General features: G+C 47.3%; 3 protein-coding genes across 3 annotated transcripts; all 3 read left to right on the plus strand.

Moving 5' to 3' along the window:
- The first annotated feature begins 18,032 nt into the window (after positions 1 to 18,032).
- On the plus strand, positions 18,033 to 18,822 carry LOC123100390 (flowering-promoting factor 1-like protein 5). The gene has a single exon (XM_044522325.1). It carries the CDS (start codon positions 18,098 to 18,100, stop codon positions 18,410 to 18,412), a length of 315 nt encoding a protein of 104 aa, XP_044378260.1. The 5' UTR covers positions 18,033 to 18,097; the 3' UTR covers positions 18,413 to 18,822.
- Positions 18,823 to 20,440: 1,618 nt separating this feature from the next.
- Positions 20,441 to 21,042, plus strand: LOC123100391 (flowering-promoting factor 1-like protein 5). Its single transcript, XM_044522326.1, has one exon. The coding sequence runs from the start codon at positions 20,487 to 20,489 to the stop codon at positions 20,796 to 20,798; it is 312 nt and encodes a 103-aa protein (XP_044378261.1). The 5' UTR covers positions 20,441 to 20,486; the 3' UTR covers positions 20,799 to 21,042.
- Positions 21,043 to 22,469: 1,427 nt separating this feature from the next.
- LOC123100392 (xyloglucan galactosyltransferase KATAMARI1 homolog) lies at positions 22,470 to 24,148 on the plus strand. The gene has a single exon (XM_044522329.1). It carries the CDS (start codon positions 22,567 to 22,569, stop codon positions 23,998 to 24,000), a length of 1,434 nt encoding a protein of 477 aa, XP_044378264.1. The 5' UTR covers positions 22,470 to 22,566; the 3' UTR covers positions 24,001 to 24,148.
- The last annotated feature ends 263 nt before the right edge of the window (positions 24,149 to 24,411 follow it).

Genomic DNA, 24,411 nt, shown 5'->3' on the forward strand with positions numbered 1-24,411 from the left:
GCACTCCCCGTTTGCAAGTGAACTGCCTTCCTGGTGTGCCATTTAGAAGGACCGAAGATTTTCCTGATTGAAAGAGACAAGCAATCCAGTTTAGCCACTTCTCATTGAACCCCATCGCTCTCATGATCTCTATCATAGGGGCATGTTCAATAGTATCAAACGCTTTGGCGAAGTCTAGCTTTAGCAGCAAGACCTTTCTCCCTGACGCCTGACACTGATGAGTGTACTCAAACGCCCATGCTAAGTAGTCCTGAATCGATCTGCTCTTGAGGAACCCGTATTGGTTTGTATGAATAATGCGCAAGATGATCCTTTGAAGACGATTTGCAAGCAATTTTGTAATGATCTTCAGACAACAGTTTAGAAGTGTGATGGGGCGGTAATCATTTACTGTTTCCAGGGAGTGGCATTTAGGAATCAAAGTAATGAACCCAGTATTAATGCTGTCAAGATCTAGGCCCCCCTCATAGAAATCCATGACAAGCTTATAAAAGTCATGTTTTATAATAGTCCAACATGACTTCATGAAGCAACCGTTGAATCCATCTGGCCCTGGTGCTCTATCTAATGGCATCTCTTTGACCACTAGGTCAATTTCATCAGTGGTGAAAGGAACTGTCAGATCATCAAGGCCCTCCACTTTCTTAATGATGTGATGTAAGTCAAAACGCATGTTGGGAGGGTCAGAGGAACTGAGACGCTGTTTATAGGAGGAAAACAACAAGGACGCTTTACCTATATGATCCTCAATCAGCGTACCATCGTCAAGTTTAAGTGTGGATATTGAGTTCTTGCGGTACCTCTCTGTGGCCACTGCATGAAAGTATTTCATGTTACCATCCCCAACTTGGAATCTCCGGATTGTACATCTTTTCTGCCAATACATGCATTTATACTCCAGTAACTTGAGGAGGTGCGCTTTGAGAATGATTCTGAAGTTGGTTTCTGGAGTAGTAAGAGGTCGTTTATCCTCTAACGTATCCAAATTCAGAAGAGTTGCATTGGAATTATCTATGAGAATGGATAATCGTGAGAGTTTCTTGCTCCAGGATTTTAAGGCGTAACGCAGCTTCTCCCTCACTGCGTCGTGCCCACGCCCGTCTGCGCTCTCGCGCGCCCCTGTGGTTGAGCCCCCGCGCTCGCGCTCTCCCGCCCGTCCCACTCGCCGCTACACGCGTCGCCCGCGTGCTGGCGCGCCCGCCTAGGGCCGCGACCCTCCTCCGCCTCCCTGACCTCCGCCGCGCGCGTACCCCCCTTCCTGCGCCGTGCCCCTGCTTCGCCTCTGACCTCGCCGGCTGCGCCTGCCGCGGCTCCCGCTCCGCTCCGGCCGCGCGCCCCGCCTCCACTGCTTGCGGCTGCTCCAGCGCGCCCCCGACGCCTCCGCCCGCGCCTGCCCCGTCCGGCCTCTGGACGCGGCCTCCCCCTCACCGCTACCGCCCTGGAGCCCCCTTGCTCGCCGTGGCCTACACCCCCGCCGGCCCCGCATCGCTATGCCACCGTGCTCGCCGTGCTCCAGTGACCTCGCCCCGTCGCCCTCGGTTGGGCTCGGCCCCGAACGGGTGGCTCCCGGCACCGCTAACCCAATGCCCGCAAGGCCCCTCTGGGTCACAGACATGTAGGGCCCAGCCCAAAGAACGTTTAAAAAAATGGAAATTAAAAAAAATGAATAATAATTTAATTAGTTAATTAATTAAAGAATTAATTAACTTAATTAATTTTGATTAATTAAACTAATTAATCATGATTAGTTAGTCTAGTCAATGACGAACGGGACCCACACGTCAGTTTGACCAGTCAACACCCCGGTTGACTGCTGACGTTATGCTGACATCAGCATGCACTGTTCTGGATAATGTTGAATTAAGTTAATTAAATAAATTCTAAAAATGGTTTAAAACTTTAGAAAATCATATAAAATAAACCGTAGCTCAGATGAAAATACTTTCTACATGAAAGTTGCTCAGAACGACGAGACGAATCTGGATACGCAGCCCGTTCGTCTGCCACACACCCCTAGCATATCGAACACACAACTTTCCCCTCCGATACATTTGTCCGAAAACGCGAAACACCGGGGATACTTTCCCGGATGTTCCCCCCTTCGCCAGTATCACCTCTTACCGCGTTAGGGCACACCTAACACCGCTGTTTGCTTTGCCATGCATCGTTATGCATCTGTTTGCATTGTATTCATTGTTTCTTCCCCCTCTTCTCTCCGGTAGACTACGAGACCGACGCTGCTGCTGGTGCCTCGACCGACTACGCTGTTGACGACCCCTCCTTCTTGCCAGAGCAACCAGGCAAGCCCCCCTTTAATCACCAGATATCGCCTATTCCTTCACTCTACTGCTTGCATTAGAGTAGTGTAGCATGTTACTACTTTCGGTTACTCCTATTCTGCTGCATAGCCTGTCCTTGCTACTACTGTTGTCACCTTTACCTGCAATCCTAAATGCTTAGTATAGGATGCTAGTATTCCATCATTGCCCCTACATTCTTGTCCGTCTGCCATGCTATACTATCGGGCCGTGATCACTCGGGAGGTGGTCACGGGTATATACTATATACTTTATACATGATACATGTGGTGACTGGGTCGGCTCGTGGAGCACCCGCGAGTGATTCACGGATTGGGGGCTGAAAGAACCTTTGTCCCAACGGCCCTCTAGGTGGATCTTTGTGGCGGAGCGACAGGGCAGGTTGAGACTACCTAGGTGAGAGGTGGGCCTGGCCCTGTAGGCGTTCGCGGTTACTTCAAAATAACACGCTTAACGAGATCTTGGTATTTGATATGAGTCTGGCCACTGGCCTATACGCACTAACCAACTACGCGGGAACAGTTATGGGCACTCGACGTCGTGGTATCACCCGAAGCCTTCGTGACGTTAGTGACTGAGCGGCGCGCGCCAGATTGGACCGCGTAACGTGACTTCCTTTGTAATGGAGGTTGCTAGGTCTGCTTCCGGCCGCGTTCGCAACGTGCAGGTGTGCAATGGGCGATGGGCCCAGACCCCTGCGCCATAGGATTTAGACCGGCGTGCTGACCTCTCTGATGTGCCTAGGTAGGGTTGCGACGTGTTGATCTTCCGAGGCCGGGCATGACCCAGGAAAGTGTGTCCGGCCAAATGGGATCGAGCGTGTTGGGTAATGTGGTGCACCCCTGCAGGGAAGTTTATCTATTTGAATAGTCGTGTCCCTCGGTAAAAGGACGACCCGGAGTTGTACCTTGACCTTATGACAACTAGAACCGGATACTTAATAAAACACACCCTTCCAAGTGCCAGATATAACCCGGTGATCGCTCTCTAACAGGGCGACGAGAAGGGGATCGCCGGGTAGGATTATGCTATGCGATGCTACTTGGTGACCTTACCATCTACTCTCTTCTACATGCTCCAAGATGGAGGTGGCCAGAAGCGTAGTCTTCGACAGGATTAGCTATCCCCCTCTTATTTTGGCATTCTGCAGTTCAGTCCACCGATATGGCCCTTTACACATATACCCATGCATATATAGTGTAGCTCCTTGCTTGCGAGTACTTTGGATGAGTACTCACGGTTGCTTTTCTCCCTCTTTCCCCCCTTTCCCTTCTACCTGGTTGTCGCAACCAGATGCCGGAGCCCAGGAGCCAGACGCCACCGTCGACGACGACTCCTACTACACTGGAGGTGCCTACTACTACGTGCAGGCTGCCGACGACGATCAGGAGTAGTTTAGGAGGATCCCAGGCAGGAGGTCTGCGCCTCTTTCGATCTATATCCCAGTTTGTGCTAGCCTTCTTAAGGCAAACTTGTTTAACTTATGTCTGTACTCATATATTGTTGCTTCCGCTGACTCGTCTATGATCGAGCACTTGTATTCGAGCCCTCGAGGCCCCTGGCTTGTATTATGATGCTTGTATGACTTATTTATGTTTTTAGAGTTGTGTTGTGATATCTTCCCGTGAGTCCCTGATCTTGATCGTACACGTTTGCGTGCAAGATTAGTGTACGATTGAATCGGGGGCGTCACAAATATGACCTAAACGGCAGTAACACAAATAAGTTGCACTATCATTATTAACTTTGCATCTTTTGGCTTCAATATTATTAATATGTGTATCACTACGATCGAGATCCAACAAACTATTTTCATTGGGTGTATGACCATCGAAGGTTTTATTCATCTAAACAGAACAACAATTATTCTTTGACTTTAAATGAATAACCGTATTGCAATAAACATGATCAAATCATATTCATGCTCAACGCAAACGCCAAATAACATTTATTTAGGTTTAACACTAATCCCGAAAGTATAGGGAGTGTGCGACGATGATCATATCAATCTTGGAACCACTTCCAACACACATCGTCACTTCACCCTCAACTAGTCTCTGTTTATTCTGTAACTCCTGTTTTGAGTTACTAATTTTTAGCAATCGAACAAGTATCAAATACCCAGGGGCTACTATAAACACTAGTAAGGTACACATCAATAACCTGTATATCAAATATACCCTTGTTCACTTTGCCATCCTTCTTATCCACCAAATATTCAGGGCATTTCCGCTTCCAGTGACCATTTCCTTTGCAGTAGAAGCACTCAGTTTCAGGCTTTAGTCTAGCTTTGGGCTTCTTCACGGAAGTGACAACTTGCTTTCCATTATACATGAAGTTCCCTTTCTTTCCCTTTGCCCTTTTCTTGAAACTAGTGGTCTTGTTAATCATCAACACTTGTTGCTCTTTCTTGATTTCTACCTTCATCGATTTCATCATCATGAAAAGCTCGGGAATTGTTTTCGTCATCCCTTGCATACTATAGTTCATCACGAAGTTCTACTAACTTGGTGATGGTGACTAGAGAATTCTATCAATCACTATTTTATCTGGAAGATTAACTCCCACTTGATTCAAGCGATTGTAGTACCCAGACAATCTGAGCACATGCTCATTGCTTGAGCTATTCTCCTCCATCTTTTAGCTATAGCACTTGTTGGAGACTTCATATCTCTCAACTCGGGTATTTGCTTGAAATATTAACTTCAACTCCTCGAACATCTCATATGGTCCATGACGTTCAAAACGTCTTTGAAGTCCCGATTCTAAGCCGTTAAGCATGGTGCACTAAACTATCAAGTAGTCATCATATTGAGCTAGCCAAACGTTCATAACGTCTACATCTGCTCCTGCAATAGGTCTGTCACCTAGCGGTGCATCAAGGACATAATTCTTCTGTGCAGCAATGAAGATAAACCTCAGATCACGGTCCCATTCCGCATCATTTCTACTATCATCTTTCAACTTAGTTTTCTCTAGGAACATATCAAAAATAAAACAGGGGAGCTAAACGCGAGCTATTGATCTACAACATAGACATGCTAATACTACCAGGACTAAGTTCATGATAAATTAGAGTTCAGTTAATCATAATACTTAAGAACTCCCACTTAGATAGACATCCCTCTAATCCTCTAAGTGATCACGTGATCCATATCAACTAAACCATGTCCGATCATCACGTGAGATGGAGTAGTTTCAATGGTGAACATCACTATGTTGATCATATCTACTATATGATTCACGCTCGACCTTTCGGTCTCAGTGTTCCGAGGCCATATCTGCATATGCTAGGCTCGTCAAGTTTAACCTGAGTATTCCGCGTGTGCAACTGTTTTGCACCCGTTGTATTTGAACGTAGAGCCCATCACAATACGATCATCACATGGTGTCTCAGCGCGAAGAACTTTCGCAACGGTGCATACTCAGGGAGAACACTTATACCTTGATAATTTAGTGAGAGATCATCTTATAATGCTACCGTCAATCAAAGCAAGATAAGATGCATAAAAGATAAACATCACATGCAATCAATATAAGTGATATGATATGGACATCATCATCTTGTGCTTGTGATCTCCATCTTCGAAGCACCGTCATGATCACCATCGTCACCGGCGCGACACCTTGATCTCCATCGTAGCATCGTTGTCGTCTCGCCGACTTATGCTTCTACGACTATCGCTACCGCTTAATGATAAAGTAAAGCATTACAGGGCGATTGCATTGCATACAATAAAGCGACAACCATATGGCTCCTGCCAGTTGTCGATAACTCGATTACAAAACATGATCATCTCATACAATAAAATTTAGCATCATGCCTTGACCATATCACATCACAACATACCCTGCAAAAACAAGTTAGACGTCCTCTACTTTGTTGTTGCAAGTTTTACGTGGCTACTACGGGTTGAGCAAGAACCGTACTTACCTACGCATCAAAACCACAACGATAGTTTGTCAAGTTAGTGATGTTTTAACCTTCTCAAGGACCGGGCGTAGCCACACTCGGTTCAATTAAAGTTGGAGAAACTGACACCCGCCAGCCACCTGTGTGCAAAGCACGTCGGTAGAACCAGTCTCGCGTAAACATACGCGTAATGTCGGTCCGGGCCGCTTCATCCAACAATACCGCCGAACCAAAGTGTGACATGCTGGTAAGCAGTATGACTTGTATCGCCCACAACTCACTTGTGTTCTACTCGTGCATATAACATCAACGCATAAAACCTGGCTCGGATGCCACTGTTGGGGAACGTAGTAATTTCAAAAAAATTCCTACGCACACGCAAGATCATGGTGATGCATAGCAACGAGAGGGGAGAGTGTTGTCTACGTACCCTCGTAGACCGTAAGCGGAAGCGTTTTATCAACGCGGTTGATGTAGTCGTACGTCTTCACGATCCGACCGATCCAAGTACCGAACGCACGGCACCTCCGAGTTCTGCACACGTTCAGCTCGATGACGTCCTCGCCTTTCTCGATCCAGCAAGAGGGGCGAAGTAGTAGATGAGTTCCGGCAGCACGACGGCGTGGTGACAGTGTTGGTGAAGAACAATCTCCGCAGGGCTTCGCCTAAGCACTACGAAAACTATGATGGAGGATAAACTAGAGGGGACGGGGTTTCCGGCACACGGCTTGGTGTTTCTTGATGTGTCTTGGGTGCTAGCCCTACCCCTCTATTTATATGTTGAGCCTTGGGGTCGAAACTTGGAGTAAAACTCCACAAAGTCGGTTTCACCCGAAAGGCAAGAGTCCTTATCGGACTCCAGGGCCACACGCCAGGGTTCCCGGCGTCTGGACCCAGACGCCAGGGACCCTGGCGTCTCCGCAAAACTTCCTTTTGCACTTTCCAAAAAACCTCATGGGCTTTCCCCTTTGGCCCAGATAAAGTGTTCTCGTGCCCAAACATTTTGGGAAACATCCGGAACCCCTTCCGATGGATTCCGGAACCTTTCCGGAGATCAAACACTACTATCCACATATCAATCTTTACTTCCGGACCATTCCGGAGTTCCTCGTCCTATCCGTGATCTCATCCAAAACTGCGAACAACATTCGGTCACCAACATACATAACTCATAGTACTATATCGTCAACGAACCTTAAGCGTGCGGACCCTACGGGTTCGAGAACTATGTAGACATGACCGAGACACCTCTCTGGTCAATAACCAATAGCGGGACCTGGATGCCCATATTGGCTCCTACATATTCTACGAAGATCTTTATCGGTCAGACCGCATAACAACATACGTTGTTCCCTTTGTCATCGGTATGTTACTTGCCCGAGATTCGATCGTTGGTATCTCAATACCTAGTTCAATCTCGTTACCTGCAAGTCTCTTTACTCGTTCCGTAATACATCATCCCGCAACTAACTCATTAGTTGCAATGCTTGCAAGGCTTATAGTGATGTGCGTTACCGAGTGGGCCCAGAGATACCTCTCCGACAATCGGAGTGACAAATCCTAATCTCGAAATACGCCAACCCAACAAGTACCTTTGGAGACACCTGTAGAGCACCTTTATAATCACCCAGTTACGCTGTGAAGTTTGGTAGCACACAAAGTGTTCCTCCGGTAAACGGGAGTTGCATAATCTCATAGTCATAGGAACATGTATAAGTCATGAAGAAAGCATTAGCAGAATACTAAACGACCGAGTGCTAAGCTAATGGAATGGGTCAAGTCAATCACATCATTCTCCTAATGATGTGATCACATTAATCAAATGACAACTCATGTCAATGGCTAGGAAACATAACCATCTTTGATCAACGAGCTAGTCAAGTAGAGGCATACTAGTGACACTCTGTTTGTCTATGTATTCACACAAGTATTATGTTTCCGGTTAATAAAATTCTAGCATGAATAATAAACATTTATCATGATATAAGGAAATAAATAATAACTTCATTATTGCCTCTAGGGCATATTTCCTTCACCCCTGTCGTTGCTATGCATCTCCTAGATAGATCTTGCATGATCGTAGGAATTTTTTTGAAATTGCATGCTACGTTCCCCAACATGTATGTCATCATAAGATGACTTATACTCCATCCTTCCCAGAATAAGTTTCATGGGTTTAGTTCAGATTTGGACTTATTTGAACTAAGACCACGCCACTTATTTTGGGATGGAGGGAGTACATCTTTTGGACATATGTCCCAATAAATCTCCATACAATTAATGCATGAGACATCACCAAGATACTTATAAATAACGATTACCTAGGGGTCTTGCTAATCGAGGCTAAGATCGCTCAAAGTCAATTATATCACGGCAAGACCAAGTCAGCAAAATATAAGCCCTTGTTAATTATTATGATCCTCAAATCAACAAGGAATTTTTTTAATAAAGGTGAGCCGGTTAAAGAGGAGGAATGTTGAAAGAAGCCCACAAAGAGCTCTAAGGTACCAGAAGAGAAGCCCACCAAGGTGGAGGGATGAGAGGGGTTGGTTCATGGAAAGGCTATGGAATCCACCTCTCTCCCTCCTCCTAGTCCACGATGGACTAGTGGAGTCATAGACCAAAGATTACCTAGTTACCCTTCCACCTACTTACTTTAGAGGAATCATTGGTATTTGTCAACTTGTAGTTGTCCAAGGGAGGGTGATACAAAACCAACCTCCTTTGTCCAGGAAAACAGTTTATGGGTTCCTACTCATGTACACTTAGAGCATCTACAATCGGACTCCTCAAACCCTCCCTATACATCTGGTGAAACGGCTTGGTCACTGCCTAGTCAAGAAATTTCCACCCAACTGCCCCCCTCAAAACACCCCATATACATCTGAGTTGTCCACCCCCCCCAAACCCAGCCCATATGTGGGAAGGATACGCGGATGTACGCGTGCGGTATGTAAGATCTAGCCCATGCTGGCCCACCCAAACCTACAAATATGCATCCCTATCGGCATTCTGGACCTAAGCCTAGCCACTCGACTCCACTTCAAGTCCACTCCGCTCCGCCCCCAGCTCCTCTCCGACGATCCCCAATCTACTCTGGCATGGCGACAGTGGATCCGAGTCCAGCAACTCCAGATCCATCAACTGGGACATCTTCCCATATGTGGACAAGGAGGAGTTAGCCCTCCGGCTAGCTCTCAGCCGGGTCCCGAGAGGAAACCCGAGCTCCACCGTCGGAGTCTCACCGGTGGGAATCAATCGCGTCAACGCAAGTTGGGCTTGGATCCGGCAATGTTGGCGGCTTGAGGCGTGTGAGCACGGCAAAACAAGAGGCATCGAGCATCGGTTGGAGGTACTACCACGCCCAACCAGGTGGCCCCGGGCTGGCAGCGCAACCCCTACGATGGAGCCTAGTCACCACGACGTCGGGCTCTGAGTCCGAGGTCAACGCCGCCTGACCACATGACCATGAATGTGCCGAGGAGGGGCATGCCCGATGTGCGAGGGAGAAGCTGTGCCACGCCACGGAGACCGAGTCGCATGCCGCGTCGGACAAGCCCGCAGAGGACAAGACCGAGCATAACTTTCATGCCCGCATCCAGGCAAAGCGGAAAGCCCGGATGGCAAATGCCCTCACAATGGAGAAACCCAGACAACCCGTGCCCTCGCCGGACTGCCCACCAAAGAGGTGGAGGAGGAGGCCAGTGACATATCTGACAGCTCAAGCAGTAAGCATAACAAGCATGACCCATATTGCGTCTTCGACTGCTACTTTCGTGACGAAGACGACAATGGCAAGGGTGGTAATGAGTGAACTTCCTCCATAGCCATATTTCATAGCTAGTAGAACATGCCAATTTTTGTCTGTCTAATGTCATGTATGAACTCCCCTATGCTATGTGTGTTGATCTAGATGAACTACATGTGTTATTTTTAACGTTGTATGAGATTGTACAGATTTAAGGATTCGCTAATGAGAGAGAAGGTTATGGACGCGGACATTTGAGAGATGACCAGACATTATTCGTGGTCGCGGCCGCATATATGGGGGCCGGTTTTGTGAATTGTGGTTATAGATGCTCTTAGCATACAATGATTAATTGTACATGTAATAAAGGAAAGAGACTCTCTCCACCATCATGTCTACTTCTTCGTGAATCCTATATCCTATATACTTAAATAGTTTATCCTCGTTATCTTAGTTATATTAACATGCAGCCTATCCAACTAATCACATATGTCTCGTACATGCCACCTCCCAACCAGTGGTGGATTTAGAATTTGACAATGTGGGGGTAATCATGAACAACATTCCAATTACTACACTACATCCAAATTAGTATGATGTTCAAACCTTGCACTAGTAAAAGAAAATTTGTAAATTGTTTGTGGGGGGCATGGCCCTCACGACCCCACCCCTAGATTCGCCACAACTCCCAACTAAATGCACATGCAAGCCATTCACATCATCAAGCACATGCAACTAATCAACTTTCCACTTTGTACCACATGCACACCTTCTACATCATCTGGTGCCCATGCAACCATTCAACTTTAGACTTTCCACTTCATTATTTTTATTTTTATTTTTCCAAAATAATAATAATTGAAATTGAATGTCATAGGACAATATAACATGCATCGACCCTCCATTTAACTCTAGGTTGAATGTGGTGCAACACTATTCTCATATATTTTAATTTTATTTTTGAAAAGTTCATTGGTAAAAAAATCAGTAGCAACGCATAGGGAGTTATCTAGTTCCACTAAAATTTCAACAATCAATGGAAAATCTGGTGAAAAGGATGGCAAGTGGGAAGGAACAAGAAGAAATCTTCATTACAATACCCCCCCCCTCACAAAGTGATTAGGGTGAAGCTCTCCTCCTCTGGATATTCGTCGACAAGCCCGTGGATTCGCTTCCTCTCTACCTAGTGCTCCGGCTACTAATGATGGGTTGGGGAACCTGGTGCCTTGATTTCGACACTAGTGCAGAACCAGGCTTTAGTCCCGGTTCGTAATGGCCTTTAGTGTCGATTCCGTAACCGGCACTAAAGGGTGGGGACTAAAGGTCCCCCCCCTTTAGTACCGGTTCAGCACGAACCGGCGCTAACGTGCCACCACGTGGCGCGAGGCAGGCCCGGGTGCGTGTAGGACATTAGTACCGGTTGGTAACACCAACCGGTATAAATATTTGGGGGTGTTTTGGTTTTATTTTTTATTTTTCCTTTAATTTTGTGTGTTCAATTTAATTTAGTGATTGTTTTACATTATAATGAGTTGTTAAATCATTAGGTGAAAGTAATCTGCGGTACTTTCACCTAATGATTTAACATATATACTTGATCACTTAGGTGATCAAGTAATATGGATAGCATATATACTTGATCACTTAGCTAGGATCCATCCAGTTGAAACTAATTTGCGGTTTCTTTCATAAAAGATATAATAACTCATATCATCATCATATTAATATAAAAACTCTCGCATCATATCATCACCAACAACAGTGTACTAGCTAGCTAAAAATCATCATAGTCGTCATTACCACTATTTAATCATCATAGTCATTACCGCTATCTAATCACCACCAACACTAGCTTAAAGAAGAAACATTCACTTGTACCAGAAGCAAAGATATCATCGAGTTCAACATGGTCATGATATTATAAGCGTTCATAACACCATAAAAGCAAATCACTCTTTGAGATTAAGTTCAGGACGAAAAACACGGACATGAGAGGACAAGTACTAAGAGCATGAACTAGCTAAATCACTCCTGCTGCTCTCTCTCTCTCAGGTAAAATAGCATAGAACATGTATAGCTCTCCTGATTCATCATATTGGAGCATGCAGATGAACCTGTCTCCTAATCGTGGGCTGTGCTTCTGCTTGCTGGTTGCTGCCCCCTAGTACTTCTCTGCGATCGTTAACAATTTTGCTCCAATCTTTCACTATCAAGCATTCCTCGCTTTTAGAAATCCTGAATGCACTCATGTGCAATGTAGGATATCTTGGCCGTAAGCTAACCATTGACATGCGACCTTTAGTCTCGATCCACTCAGGCACAACTGTCATCGGGAGTCCCTGTTGAAGAACATCGTATAGTAATTAATATACTTAGCAATGAAAGTTTAGCTTGAAAAAATAACGTATGCAAAAGATGCACTGAGGACAAATAGTAAAAATCTTACCATCTTTCCTAAATAGATGTGACCGTAGTTCAATACGATCACTATTGGTCGCACGTTTTGAGTACTAAGATTTTCAAATTCAGGAAAATAATTTGTCTTGACAGCATCAAGATCCTCAAGCCATGAAACATAATGACTTATCTCCTCGTAGTTTAGTTCAGCCCCGGGACAGTGGACGGTCCTGTCTACCAAGCGCCGGACATGTTTGCTTGAATGCAAATAAGCTGTCCATAGAAATTAGTTGTCAACTATTTTTGAATAAACAATATCGAAGACATAAATATGGTTGAGAAACTCACATAATGGTAGAGCTGGAGGCGTCTGCACATCGACCCAGATGTCTCTATTACCTTCAATATCATCTTCCGGACGAATATCAAAGGTGATAACCATATCAGGCTCAAATGCATAAGCCTTGCATAGTGCTTGCCAAGTTTTGCATTCAAAATAGGTGTATGTGTCTGCATTGTATAATTTGACGTTGAAAGTATAACCATGCTCGATCTTCAGGTAAACTCTCTTTACCTACATAGTTTCCATAGCACTGAAACCTATCTTATCCAAGACAAAAATTCTTGCATGGCAGGGGATGCGCTAGTAGAATAGTGAAAATTTAAAATTATAAGTTGAAGCAAATGAAGCATAAGTCATGCTTAATTACGAAAAAAGACTTGTCGTTGTGACTTACTGTATCCACTTCGAAGGTCTCATCCAGCTTGATGCTGAAGCGCCTATCATCAACAAGGAAATTTCTATCGCACATGCCGCGCTGGTCTTCACAGTATTCGCACATAATGAAATCTTTTTTGTCGTCAGACGACATTTCCTATGTTCATATAGGTGAAACATTAAACACTTACTAGTTCTATTAATTCAACTACTTTTATTAAGTCAACTAGTTCTATTAATTCAACTAATTCAACTAAGCATTTACTAAAAATAAACTAGTTCTATTAATTTTCTTACTAAAATAAAGTAGCTAGTTCTATATAGTAATATTTTAATTAGATCATCAAATCTCAGATACCTAAATTTTCTTACTAAAAATAAACTAGTTCTATTAATTCAACTAATTAATTCAACTAAGAATTTACTAAAAATAAAGTAGTTATATTAATTCAACTAATTAATTCAACTAAGAATTTACTAAAAATAAACTAGTTCTATTAATTTTCTTACTAAAATATATAAAGTAGCTATATATATTAATATTTTAATTAGATCATCAAATCTCATATACCTAAATTTTCTTACTAAAAATAAACTAGTTCTATTAATTCAACTAGTTCAACTAAGCATTTACTAAAAATAAACTAGTTATATTAATTCAACTAGTTCAAATCTCATATACCTAATTCATCTAACATGAACATTCTAACATTCTTATCTACGTAATTCATCTAATTATATCATCTAATTAACAATTTGACATGCATTAGTCTAAACAACAGAAAACAGAAAATAAGTAAAAAAATATGTGTGTGTGTCTGTGTGTGTGTGCAGTGTGTGTGTGTGTATGTGTGTGTGTACGTGTACGAGAGCGAGGGGCGGCGGCGTACGGGCGGCGGCGCGAGACGGCGACGCGACGGGGACAGCGCGACGGGCGGCGGGCCGGGGGCGACGGCGCGAGACGGTGACGTACGGGGCGGCGGCGCGAGACGACGATGTACGGCTGGGGCGGCGGCGCGAGACGGCGACGACGGGCGGCGGGGGCGGCGAGGAGCGCGAGATGGGCGACGGTGCGGCGGCGTCGCGCGAAGCAGTTGAAGAAGTGGGGAGATGAAACTAAATTTTTCGTAAGTGCTATATATATATGAGGAGCCTTTAGTACCGGTTGGAGCCACCAACCGGTACTAAAGGCCAATTTTGGCCAGGCCAAGCGGCGGGAAACGGACACCTTTAGTACCGGTTCGTGGCCCGAACCGGTGCTAAAGTCCATCCTTTAGTACCGGTTGGAGCCACAAACCGGTACTAAAGGTGCACGCTGCGGTGCACAAAGTTTTTTTTGCTGTTTAGTTTCTTTGTGAATATTTTTGCTTTAGATACAAAAAATTACAAACTTTCTATTAGTGCTAGTAGTTTTCAAATTTGAATAGTTTAAATTTTGTAGTGCCAAGTTTTAACATTTTCAGAGTTTATTTTGTAGTGATTTTCAATTTCACGGTCATTTAGCTCTCTAAACAAATCGGTGAATGAATAAAAAACAGCAAATTATGTCAGAACGGATTGAAAATTGATGACGTCGCTTTGAATGCTGCATACCGAACGCAAAAAAAGTCTGGAGTTCAAATAAGTTTAAAAAAATGAAGTGCCCGTGTAACAGACGAGTTCTCGTCCGAAACCCTGATACTCCGAAAGAGATTGTCCAGTTTGTACATGAAGTGCGTTCAGTTTTTGCCGTAACCCTCTCAACTCTTTTGCACATGCTATGTGGGTGAAATGATGATACCATGCCAAGTTTCAACATTTTCAGAGTTCATTTTGTAGTGATTTTCAATTTCACGGTCATTTAGCTCTCTAAACAAATCGATAAATGAATGAAAACAACAAATGATGTCAGAACGGGTTGAAAATTGATGACGTCGCTTTGAATGCTGCATACCGAATGCTAAAAAAGTCTGGAGTTCAAATAAGTTTTAAAAAATAAAGTGCCCATGTAACAGACGAGTTCTCGTCCGAAACCTTGATACTACGAAAGAGATTGTCCAGTTTTGTACACGAAGTGCGTTCAGTTTTTGCCGTAACCCTCTCTACTCTTTTGCACATGCTATGTGGGTGAAAATGATGATACCACACCAAGTTTCAACATTTTCAGAGTTCATTTTGTAGTGATTTTCAATTTCACGGTCATTTAGCTCTCTAAACAAATCGGTAAATGAATGAAAACAACAAATGATGTCAGAACGGTTTGAAAATTGATGACGTCGCTTTCAATGCTGCATACCGAACGCAAAAAAGTCTGGAGTTCAAATAAGTTTAAAAAAATGAAGTGCCCGTGTAACAGACGAGTTCTCGTCCGAAACCCTGATACTCCGAAAGAGATTGTCCAGTTTGTACACGAAGTGCGTTCAGTTTTTGCCGTAATCCTCTCTACTCTTTTGTACATGCTATGTGGGTGAAATGTTGATACCATGCCAAGTTTCAACATTTTCAGAGTTCATTTTGTAGTGATTTTCAATTTCACGGTCATTTAGCTCTCTAAACAAATCGGTAAATGAATGAAAACAACAAATGATGTCAGAATGTGTTGAACATTGATGACGTCGCTTTGAATGCTGCATACCGAACGCAAAAAAGTCTGGAGTTCAAATAAGTTAAAAAAAATGAAGTGCTCGTGTAACAGACGAGTTCTCGTCCGAAACCCTGATACTCCGAAAGAGATTGTCCAGTTTGTACACGAAGTGCGTCCAGTTTTTATTGTAACCCTCTCTACTCTTTTGCACATGCTATGTGGGTGAAATAATGATACCATGCCAAGTTTCAACATTTTCAGAGTTCATTTTGTAGTGATTTTCAATTTCACGGTCATTTAGCTCTCTAAACAAATCGAAAATGAATGAAAAACATCAAATGATGTCAGAACGTGATGAAAATTGATGACGTCGCTTTGAATGTTGCATACGGAACGCAAAAAAGTCTGAACAATCTGAATTGTCAACATGAGTGAGTGGAGAGAGTGAGGGCGTAAACATGTAAAAATATACATAAAAATACATTGATTATCAATGATCTTTTTTTGTACAATCTGAATTGTCAACATGAGTCCTCAACGGTTTACAAACCGGTGAAGACTCATATTGCGACTACAAATTCTACACATAGAGTTCAATGAAGACCAAGTGCTTGTGATAGTTTGAGAAGTAACATATTTAAGGTGGTAAAAATCCTGCTAGGGGAGCGAGGTGGGACTAAAAACAGCCTGCCACAACCTCTTTACTACCGGTTCATGCCACGAACCGGTACTAAAGGGGCTGGCCGGGCCCCAGCCTGACAACATCCAGCCACTGCTTTTTTAGTACCGGTTCGTGTCATAAACCGGTACTAAAGGTTGGCTCCGAACCGGTACTAAAGATCTCCTCCCGCCTAGCCGTTTGAACCGACACTAATAGACACATTAGTGCCGGCTCAAATTCAAACCGGGACTAATGTGTCTCACATTTGACCATTTTTCTACTAGTGCGATTAGTAGATATGTTAGGGTTTTAGTACTCGGAGGGGTGGTGCTCACGCGTATGGCCGCACTCCATCTCCGAGTCGGTCTTTCGAGCTCCGATACTTCTCAAGTTTGTCCATGAGGACTGATTAGATGGAGCTTTGTCGTAGATTCTTGTCAGCTCCTCTTGGCAGCAAGGTTAAGATTTCTTGTTGTACGTGTGCGAGAGCGAAAAATTGTGTGAGGTTCTTTAGATCGACTTAAGCGTTCAAGACGACAACAATGGCTTCGGGCGTTGTTCTTTAGGGGCACATGCACAAGGACTTTTCAGCTATCATTGGCAATGCCACACCGACTTCGATACGGGAGCGGCGACAACAATACTTCGGCGGCTCGTTTGGTGGTCCAGGGTCCTCGATGTAATCATTATTGTTGGGGTGCTTTGTACTACTTTATATCTGGATATTATGTCAACTGTACCTGATCTTTTCCGCATCCTTTTTCCCTCCTCACACACTACCTACTCCACTCACATCGTTGAGAGACCGACGCATGCATATTCGAGATAGGGCCTAGGTGGACGTATCACATGCGCGCGGTACTGTTGCCGCGCGCCATGGCAAAATTGACAAATTTAATCTATGGACGAAATCAAATCACAGAATGAACTGCTCGTCAAACTATTTCACGCGGCTGACCTTTTTGTGTGACGCCCGACACGAAGGCGCCACACTACACTGTGCAACGCCTCACAGATAGGCGCTACACGCCTGGCCAGCGTCGCATCCATATGATACAAAAATTACTAAGTCAGTGTGCAGCGCCTGAGAACTAGGCGCCACACTATACAGTGTAGCGCCTAGCTTCTAGGTGTTGCACTAGTGGTTGCTTCATTTTATAGTGCAACCACCGGTGCAGCGTCTGAGAGCTAGGGGCCACACTATACAGTGCAGCGCCTAGCTCTTAGGCTCTGCACAATGACTTAGCAATTTTTAGGCAGTATGAGGTGCAACGCTGGTCAGACGTGTAGCGCCTATCTGTGAGGCGTTGCACAGTGTAGTGTGGCGCCTTCGTGTCGGGCGTCACACAAAAAGGTCAGCCGCGTGAAATAGTTCCACGGACAGTTCATTCTGTGATTTGATTTTGTCCACAGGTCAAATTTGTCAAATTTGCCTCGCGCCATCACCTCCATATCTTTTCCGAATGCATATCTCGGCCACCGGCCACCCCCTGCTCGAATTGGCAACTACGCGGTTGCGCCGGATTGGCCCCGGGGCCAAGTTGCAGCTAGCTAGCTAGCTAGCGTCCAATGGAGGCCCCATGACCGTGTCGTGCACGCCCCCTGTACGTTCGTTAGCCCACGCTCATGATGATTGGCGTGCATTATTGATACGCAAGCCACCGGGCAACGTCGACGGCCACGGCAACGGCAACGGCGACGACGATATTATATTTAAACATGTGCCTCACGCACGCACCAACAGTTGCCACACTATAGAGCTAGCCAGAGAGACCGACCATGGCGGACGGAGGCGTGTGGGTGTTCCGGAAGGACGGGGTGATGGAGCTGGAGAGCGCGGCCGGGTCGACGTCGAGCCGGAGCGGGCCGGGGAACAAGGCGCTGGTGTACGTGCCGGCGAACGAGACGATGCGGTCGCTGCAGGCGCTGGAGCAGCGCCTCGGCGCGCACGGCTGGGAGCGCTACTACGAGAACCGCGAAGACGGCAGCCTCGACCTCATCTCGCTCCCGCGGAACTTTGCGCAGCTCCGCTCCACCCACATGTACGACGTCGTCGTCAAGAACCGAGGCCACTTCAAGGTCGTCGACCTCTAACATCTGCTAGTAGTCTAGTACTCCCTCCGTTTCTAAATACTTGTCTTTCTAGACATTTCAAATGAATATCACATACGGATGTATGTAGACATATTTTAGAGTGTAGATTCACTCATTTTACTCCGTATGTAGTTACTTGTTGAAATGCCTAGAAAGACAAGTATTTAGGAACGGAGGGAGTAGTATACTCACGTACGCACCCACTGCTTTCCCGGTCAGTTAAGCTTGCAACCTTAAGCTCTGTGTGTATGTTAATTCACTATACGTCTGGTATATCGTTGTGAGTATACTAATAATATATTTCTTGTATGTGTATGGTATTTTCCGAGTTCGTGCCCGTCTCAAGTACTAGAGGTGACAAGCTATACTCGTGTTATTTTAAAAGAGACAAGCTACTCGTTTTGATTGAATCTCGATCGTTTTTTGCATGCTTGCTTATGTTAATTAAACGAGCAATGCTAGACATACATAAAATTTCTACGTAATTCATGTTACGGGCTGATGTGGAAAAACTTAATTGGCCCATGAGTGCCAGCTGGGCCCCACCCTGGTTGAAATCAGGGGCTGAGGAGAGAGTTTAGGAAAGGTTTCGTAATCGTTCGTACAGATTGTTTCATAGATGTTGGATTATTGTAATTTGTTTGGGGGCCCACTCCGCTTCGGCCTCCTCCGTCTCTATCTCCGTGTCGAGTTCGGCGAAGGATGCATCGCACGCCGCCTACTTCTGTCGGAGGAACTATCGGTTGGCCTTCACTGGACTTACCGTCAGCGGCTGCGACGGATTTCACGGGCAATACAATAGAAGTCGACCAGCGCCTCCTCGGCCATGTCCACACCTGGCACTATGGCCGTGCCGGCAGCGAGTTGCTCTTCTGCACATCGGTGCTCGTCGAAGAGGCAGAGATTGTAGGCCTGGTTGGCATGTGCCTGTCGGAATATGGCCTACCGCTCCTCCAGCACCATTGTCCATGTGGTGGGCACAGGCCTCGCCGATGATGATACCACCATGCACTGATGAGAAGGGCGGCGTCGGCTCGTCCTCGGCCACGTCCTCAATTGGGACGTCCGTAGTGTCGGCCTCTGTCGGCCTGCCGACCTGCCAGCCGACTGCAATGGCGGCGATCTCCTTTTTCTGCTCGGATGATATGCTGTCCCAAACGGCTTTGGAGCTCGAGGAGGCCATGGTATTGCGGAGAGAAGGAAGGGAGGGGAGGATGATGGATGCGGCTATGGTCGGGCCTACGGTTTATATAGCGGGAAGATGGGAGGGCAACCGGTGACGTAATTAATGGCGGGCGGCAGACAGACGGATGAATGGGTGGCACCGGCTTGCCGTTCCTCGGCAATCGCACGCATGTTAAATGTATGCAGGTGGACGGACGGGTTCTCGTTTGAACATGGGGCAACTGCATGCACCGAAAAACGACGCGGGCGATGCTCCCAATCGTCGCGATGTTTCAATGCCTGAGCGCTTTGAGAGGTCGCGTCGCTCTGAGCCGCCATTAATACGGCACTCGTGCTCCAGAGTGGTGCTGCTGACCTTTTCCGACGGGAACACGCGCGGGCGTGGGTGATTTTTTTTTAATTAGTCAGGGCAGTCAAAAATGAACGTGACAGTGATTCGACGGAACTGCGTTGGATGACAAAACACATTTAAATCGTGCGGTCCGGACGGTACGAGAGTCGGCGAAATGCCTTAAGAATAGCATTGCTCCGGAGCAATGATGTGGTTGTCGACTCGTCGGCTTGTGGCGGAAGTTGGCACATAATTTGTACCGCGCTGCTCGAATTGGAAACTACAACGTTGCCCGGATTGGGCCCGGGCAAAGTTGCAGCTAGCTACTGTAGCTAGCTAGCTCTGGCGTCCACGTGAAGCCCTTCGGCCTCCTGTGCATACGCTGGCCCACGTTACTTACTGCGTTGCATTATTGGTACGTGCTCCGCCGTGCAACGGCAATGGTGACGACGGCGATTCTATATTTAGCCATGTGCCTCACGCAAGCACGCACGCACTCATCTGCAGGAGCCGCATGCGACGACGCTAGAGCTAGCCAGAAAGAGCGGTGCCACATCGATGGCGGCGGGCGGCGTGTGGGTGTTCCGGAAGGACGGGGTGATGGAGCTGGAGCGGGAGGCGTCGAGCCGGAAGGCGCTGGTGTACGTGCCGGCGAACGAGACGATGCGCTCCCTGCGGGCGCTGGAGCGGCGGCTGGGGTCGCTGGGATGGGAGCGCTACTACGAGGACCGCGCCGTCGTGCAGCTCCACCGCCGCGACGGCAGCCTCGACCTCATCTCGCTCCCGCGAGACTTCGCGCGGTTCCGCTCCGTCCACATGTACGACGTCGTCGTCAAGAACCGAGGCCACTTCAAGGTCGTCGACCTCTAAGCGTGCGTCTCGCTCTCGCCGGCCAGTCAAGCTTGCAAGGTGTGTGTTAAACACTGTACTACGTGTGATCGATCATTAGACATTTGCGTCTGTGTGTCATTTGTTGTACGTGTGATTGATCGTTGTGCGTGTGACACAAATGTATGCCTTGTACTGTTTGGCGTTTCCGTGTTCGTACGCCTAAGCTAATCGTGTGGCTTATGTGTGTCCCGTTTTTGTCTTTTCGCTAGCCACCGAATTAAGATTCCAGGATTGCCAGTGTGTGCTACTCCTATTGATTGGAGCTCCGTAAGAGTAGTACTAATATTATTCGTGCTCATAACAAGTTACACTGATTTTGACCTAATATCCAAGAAAATACAATGAAATCTCTTGTGGTATCAATCTCTGCTCAAAGGAATACTCCAAAGATTTTGATAAAGAGGCTATAATTGGATTGGAGCAACAATGTTGTCACTCTTTCACCCGCACGAGCATTACCAATAATGGTTTTTGGAAGCGCCTTGAGTCGCCCATCCAAAAAGATGGGAAGCATGGATCGATGAACGTACTTGGGCCGGGGATGATCCTCTAGAAGTGCAGGCCGTCGAATCACTATATGTTCACCATGGTGTCGATGAAAAATTCCACCTCCAGAAAGAATCAGACCAACATAAAAAGCTTGACACAACAATATAAAATCATCAAATCCGAATAGTCGGATCTGCGAGGACAGAAAACTCTCTAACCTCATGGCACCGCCAAAAGAACGAGGAAAAATTTATTCTCACAAAATTATGATGATCACTAGACATCAACGAAGAACATAGATGTCTTGAAGATTTGAGGCTCCCCCACCTCTCAGCGCCAAGATGGCAGCCGGAGGCGAGGGGACCAAATTTCGCAGATGGTGGCGGCTATCAAAGGCTAAATTGAAGCATAAATCAGGTTGGGAAGGACTTACCGCCGTCGATGAAGTGGTGATGAAGCGCTAGGGATAGTCGTCGCCGGTGATCGTTGTCCAGATCTTCCCGCTGACGATGGTCGCCGCTCTACCGGTGCAAGTGTGTGACAGTGTAGGCAGGGGGAGTGCTTGTATCCCTTTTCTTCCCCTCCAAGTCTCTGTTTTAAACATCCGTCATTTGGGCTTTTGGAATGAAAATTTCAGCCCCAACCAATTTTAAAAAACTATTTATTGTGCGCGCTATGATATGCCGAGTCACAAAATCGCTTAGCTAGCCTTGGCTTAAATTCGGCTAATTTTCATCCGAGCTGCTAAAAAAGGCAAATCTCGAGCCAAACAAGGATCAATCTCTAGTGGCTCACGAAACTTGAGCTTTCTTTTTTACTGTGCTACTGTTAGCAGTGTACTGCCTTGCTTTTTTTTGCGGGATAAATTTCTGATCTATTCATCTTCAACAATGGTAATACGGCGAACACTAGAAATAATAAAAATTACATCCAGATCACCTTGCTTTAAATGGCACCGCAAACCAGGTTACTCCAGTGGCAATTAATGTGGAGATACTACGCATTTTTATCACCTGGTGTCAACGCTAATCTCTGTCATGTTTGCAGTATCAAACAAGCAATGAATCATGGTGGATGCCTAACATCGATCTGGGTCAAAGGACTATACAAGTGGTCTGCGAGTCACAGACTGACACATCGATGTTTCTATAGGCCATAGATAGAAGCATCCCATCTTAGTATCTTACCACCACTAACCAGTTCACAAATTACTACAGCACTGGTGGTCAATAGCGTCTCGCCATTTCCACGCTTCGGGATGCGTCAGCCAGCCAAACCCGGCGCACCCAAGGGGCGGTCGCGCCGGGCCGTCGTCGGAGCCAAGGAAAAGGCGGTGGCCGGCTCATCCCGGCGGCTGTGCTTCGCTGCCGTCCTCGCAGTAACCTTCTTCCTCTACTACCGTTTCTCACAGCTCGACGACCCGTGCCGGGGACGGTACATCCACGTGTACAAGCTGCCGCCGCGCTTCAACACCGACATGACGCGCGACGCCTGCCGCGGCGATGCCAACGGCGGCGGGCGCTGGCCCGCTGGCACCTGCGAGTACATCGGCAACGCCGGCCTCGGCCGGCCGCTCGCGGACCCGGCCGACGGCGTCCTCACCGGCGAGGACGGGTGGTACGGCACGCGCCAGCTCGCTCTCGACGTCATCTTCCACAACCGGATGAAGCGGTACGAGTGCCTCACCAACCACACCGCCGCGGCCGCCGCCGTCTTCGTGCCGTTCTACGCCGCCCTCGACTTCGCCCGCTACGCCGGCCAAGACAACGTGACGCGGGACGCCGCGTCGGTGGACCTGGCTGAGTGGCTCAAGTGGCGGCTCCTGTACGACCGGCAAGGGCAACGGCCCCAGGACGGCCACGACAATTTCCTCGTCGCCGGGAGGACGGCGCGGGACCTGGCGAGGGACGGCGGCAACTCCGGCGGCCCGAACTGGGGCACGAACCTCCTCGCCAGGCCGGTCGGCCGGAACCTGTCGGTGCTCGTCTTGGAGTCGTCGCTGGCGCCGAACGCGAGCGAGTTCGCCGTGCCGTACCCGACCTACTTCCACCCCAGGACCGACGCCGACGTGTTCCGGTGGCAGGACAGGGTGCGTGGCCTGCAGCGGAAGTGGCTCATGGCGTTCGTCTCCGGCAAGCCTCGGGGGACGGAGAAGGCAGCAACGGCGACCATCCACGACCATGTCATGGCCCAATGCAAGGCGTCGGACGCGTGTGGGCACCTGCAGCCGGACCCGGACTGCGCCACCGGGACCGACCACGGGCAGTGCCACTCCCCTGTCGAGGCCATGCGGCTGCTCCAGAGCGCGACCTTCTGCCTGCATCCACCTCCAGGCGGCTCGCCCCCGTCCTACACGCGGCGGTGGGTGTTTGACGCGATGGTGGCCGGGTGCATCCCGGTCTTCTTCCACCCGGCGTCGGCGCACCTGCAGTACAGGTGGCACCTCCCCGAGGACCACGCCAAGTACTCGGTGTTCATCCCGGAGGCCGGCGTCCGGGCGGGCACGGCGAGCATCGAGGCCGTGCTCCGGGCTATCCCGGCGGCGACGGTGGCGCGGATGCGGGAGGAGGTGGTGAGGCTCATCCCGACGGTGGTCTACGCCGATCCCCGGGGGAAGCTGGAGACTGTCAAGGACGCCTTCGACGTCGCCGTCGACGGGATGCTCGACAGGGTGGCACGGCTCCGGCATTAATTAATTTTCTCGCACAAATTTTGTAACGAAGTTTCGTGGACAATTTTTGTCGCGTATCCAAACGTTCGTTCGCGTCCAAATCAGTCGTATGCGTAGAGATCATTTCTGCATCACACGTTGACTTGGTTTCAGAAACCATCTAGCAATACCCCGCATATGGTTCAGTCACTTGACTGTGTTTTGTCTATGACTGTGAAAGGGCAGCAGATAATTTTCTCTGTCAATTTTAGAAAAAAAGGGACGAGAAAACAAATTACAGAAACAAAACACAAAATGAAAACGAGCTAGAGCTTGAGAACAAATCATCATTTCACTGTACTACTTACTTTGACTGTCTTGAGCACGTGAGGCTCCGTCTCCCACGGTCTCGTGCTCGACGTTGCGTAATTAGCAAGTGGTAAACAGTGGATT

Source organism: Triticum aestivum, chromosome 4D (assembly GCF_018294505.1).
Source record: "Triticum aestivum cultivar Chinese Spring chromosome 4D, IWGSC CS RefSeq v2.1, whole genome shotgun sequence".
Lineage (NCBI taxonomy): Eukaryota > Viridiplantae > Streptophyta > Magnoliopsida > Poales > Poaceae > Triticum > Triticum aestivum.

Excerpts from the sequence above, each read along its gene's own strand:
- LOC123100390 (XM_044522325.1), top strand. The coding sequence starts at position 18,098 with ATGGCGGACGGAGGCGTGTGGGTGTTCCGGAAGGACGGGGTGATGGAG.
- LOC123100391 (XM_044522326.1), top strand. The coding sequence starts at position 20,487 with ATGGCGGCGGGCGGCGTGTGGGTGTTCCGGAAGGACGGGGTGATGGAG.
- LOC123100392 (XM_044522329.1), top strand. The coding sequence starts at position 22,567 with ATGCGTCAGCCAGCCAAACCCGGCGCACCCAAGGGGCGGTCGCGCCGG.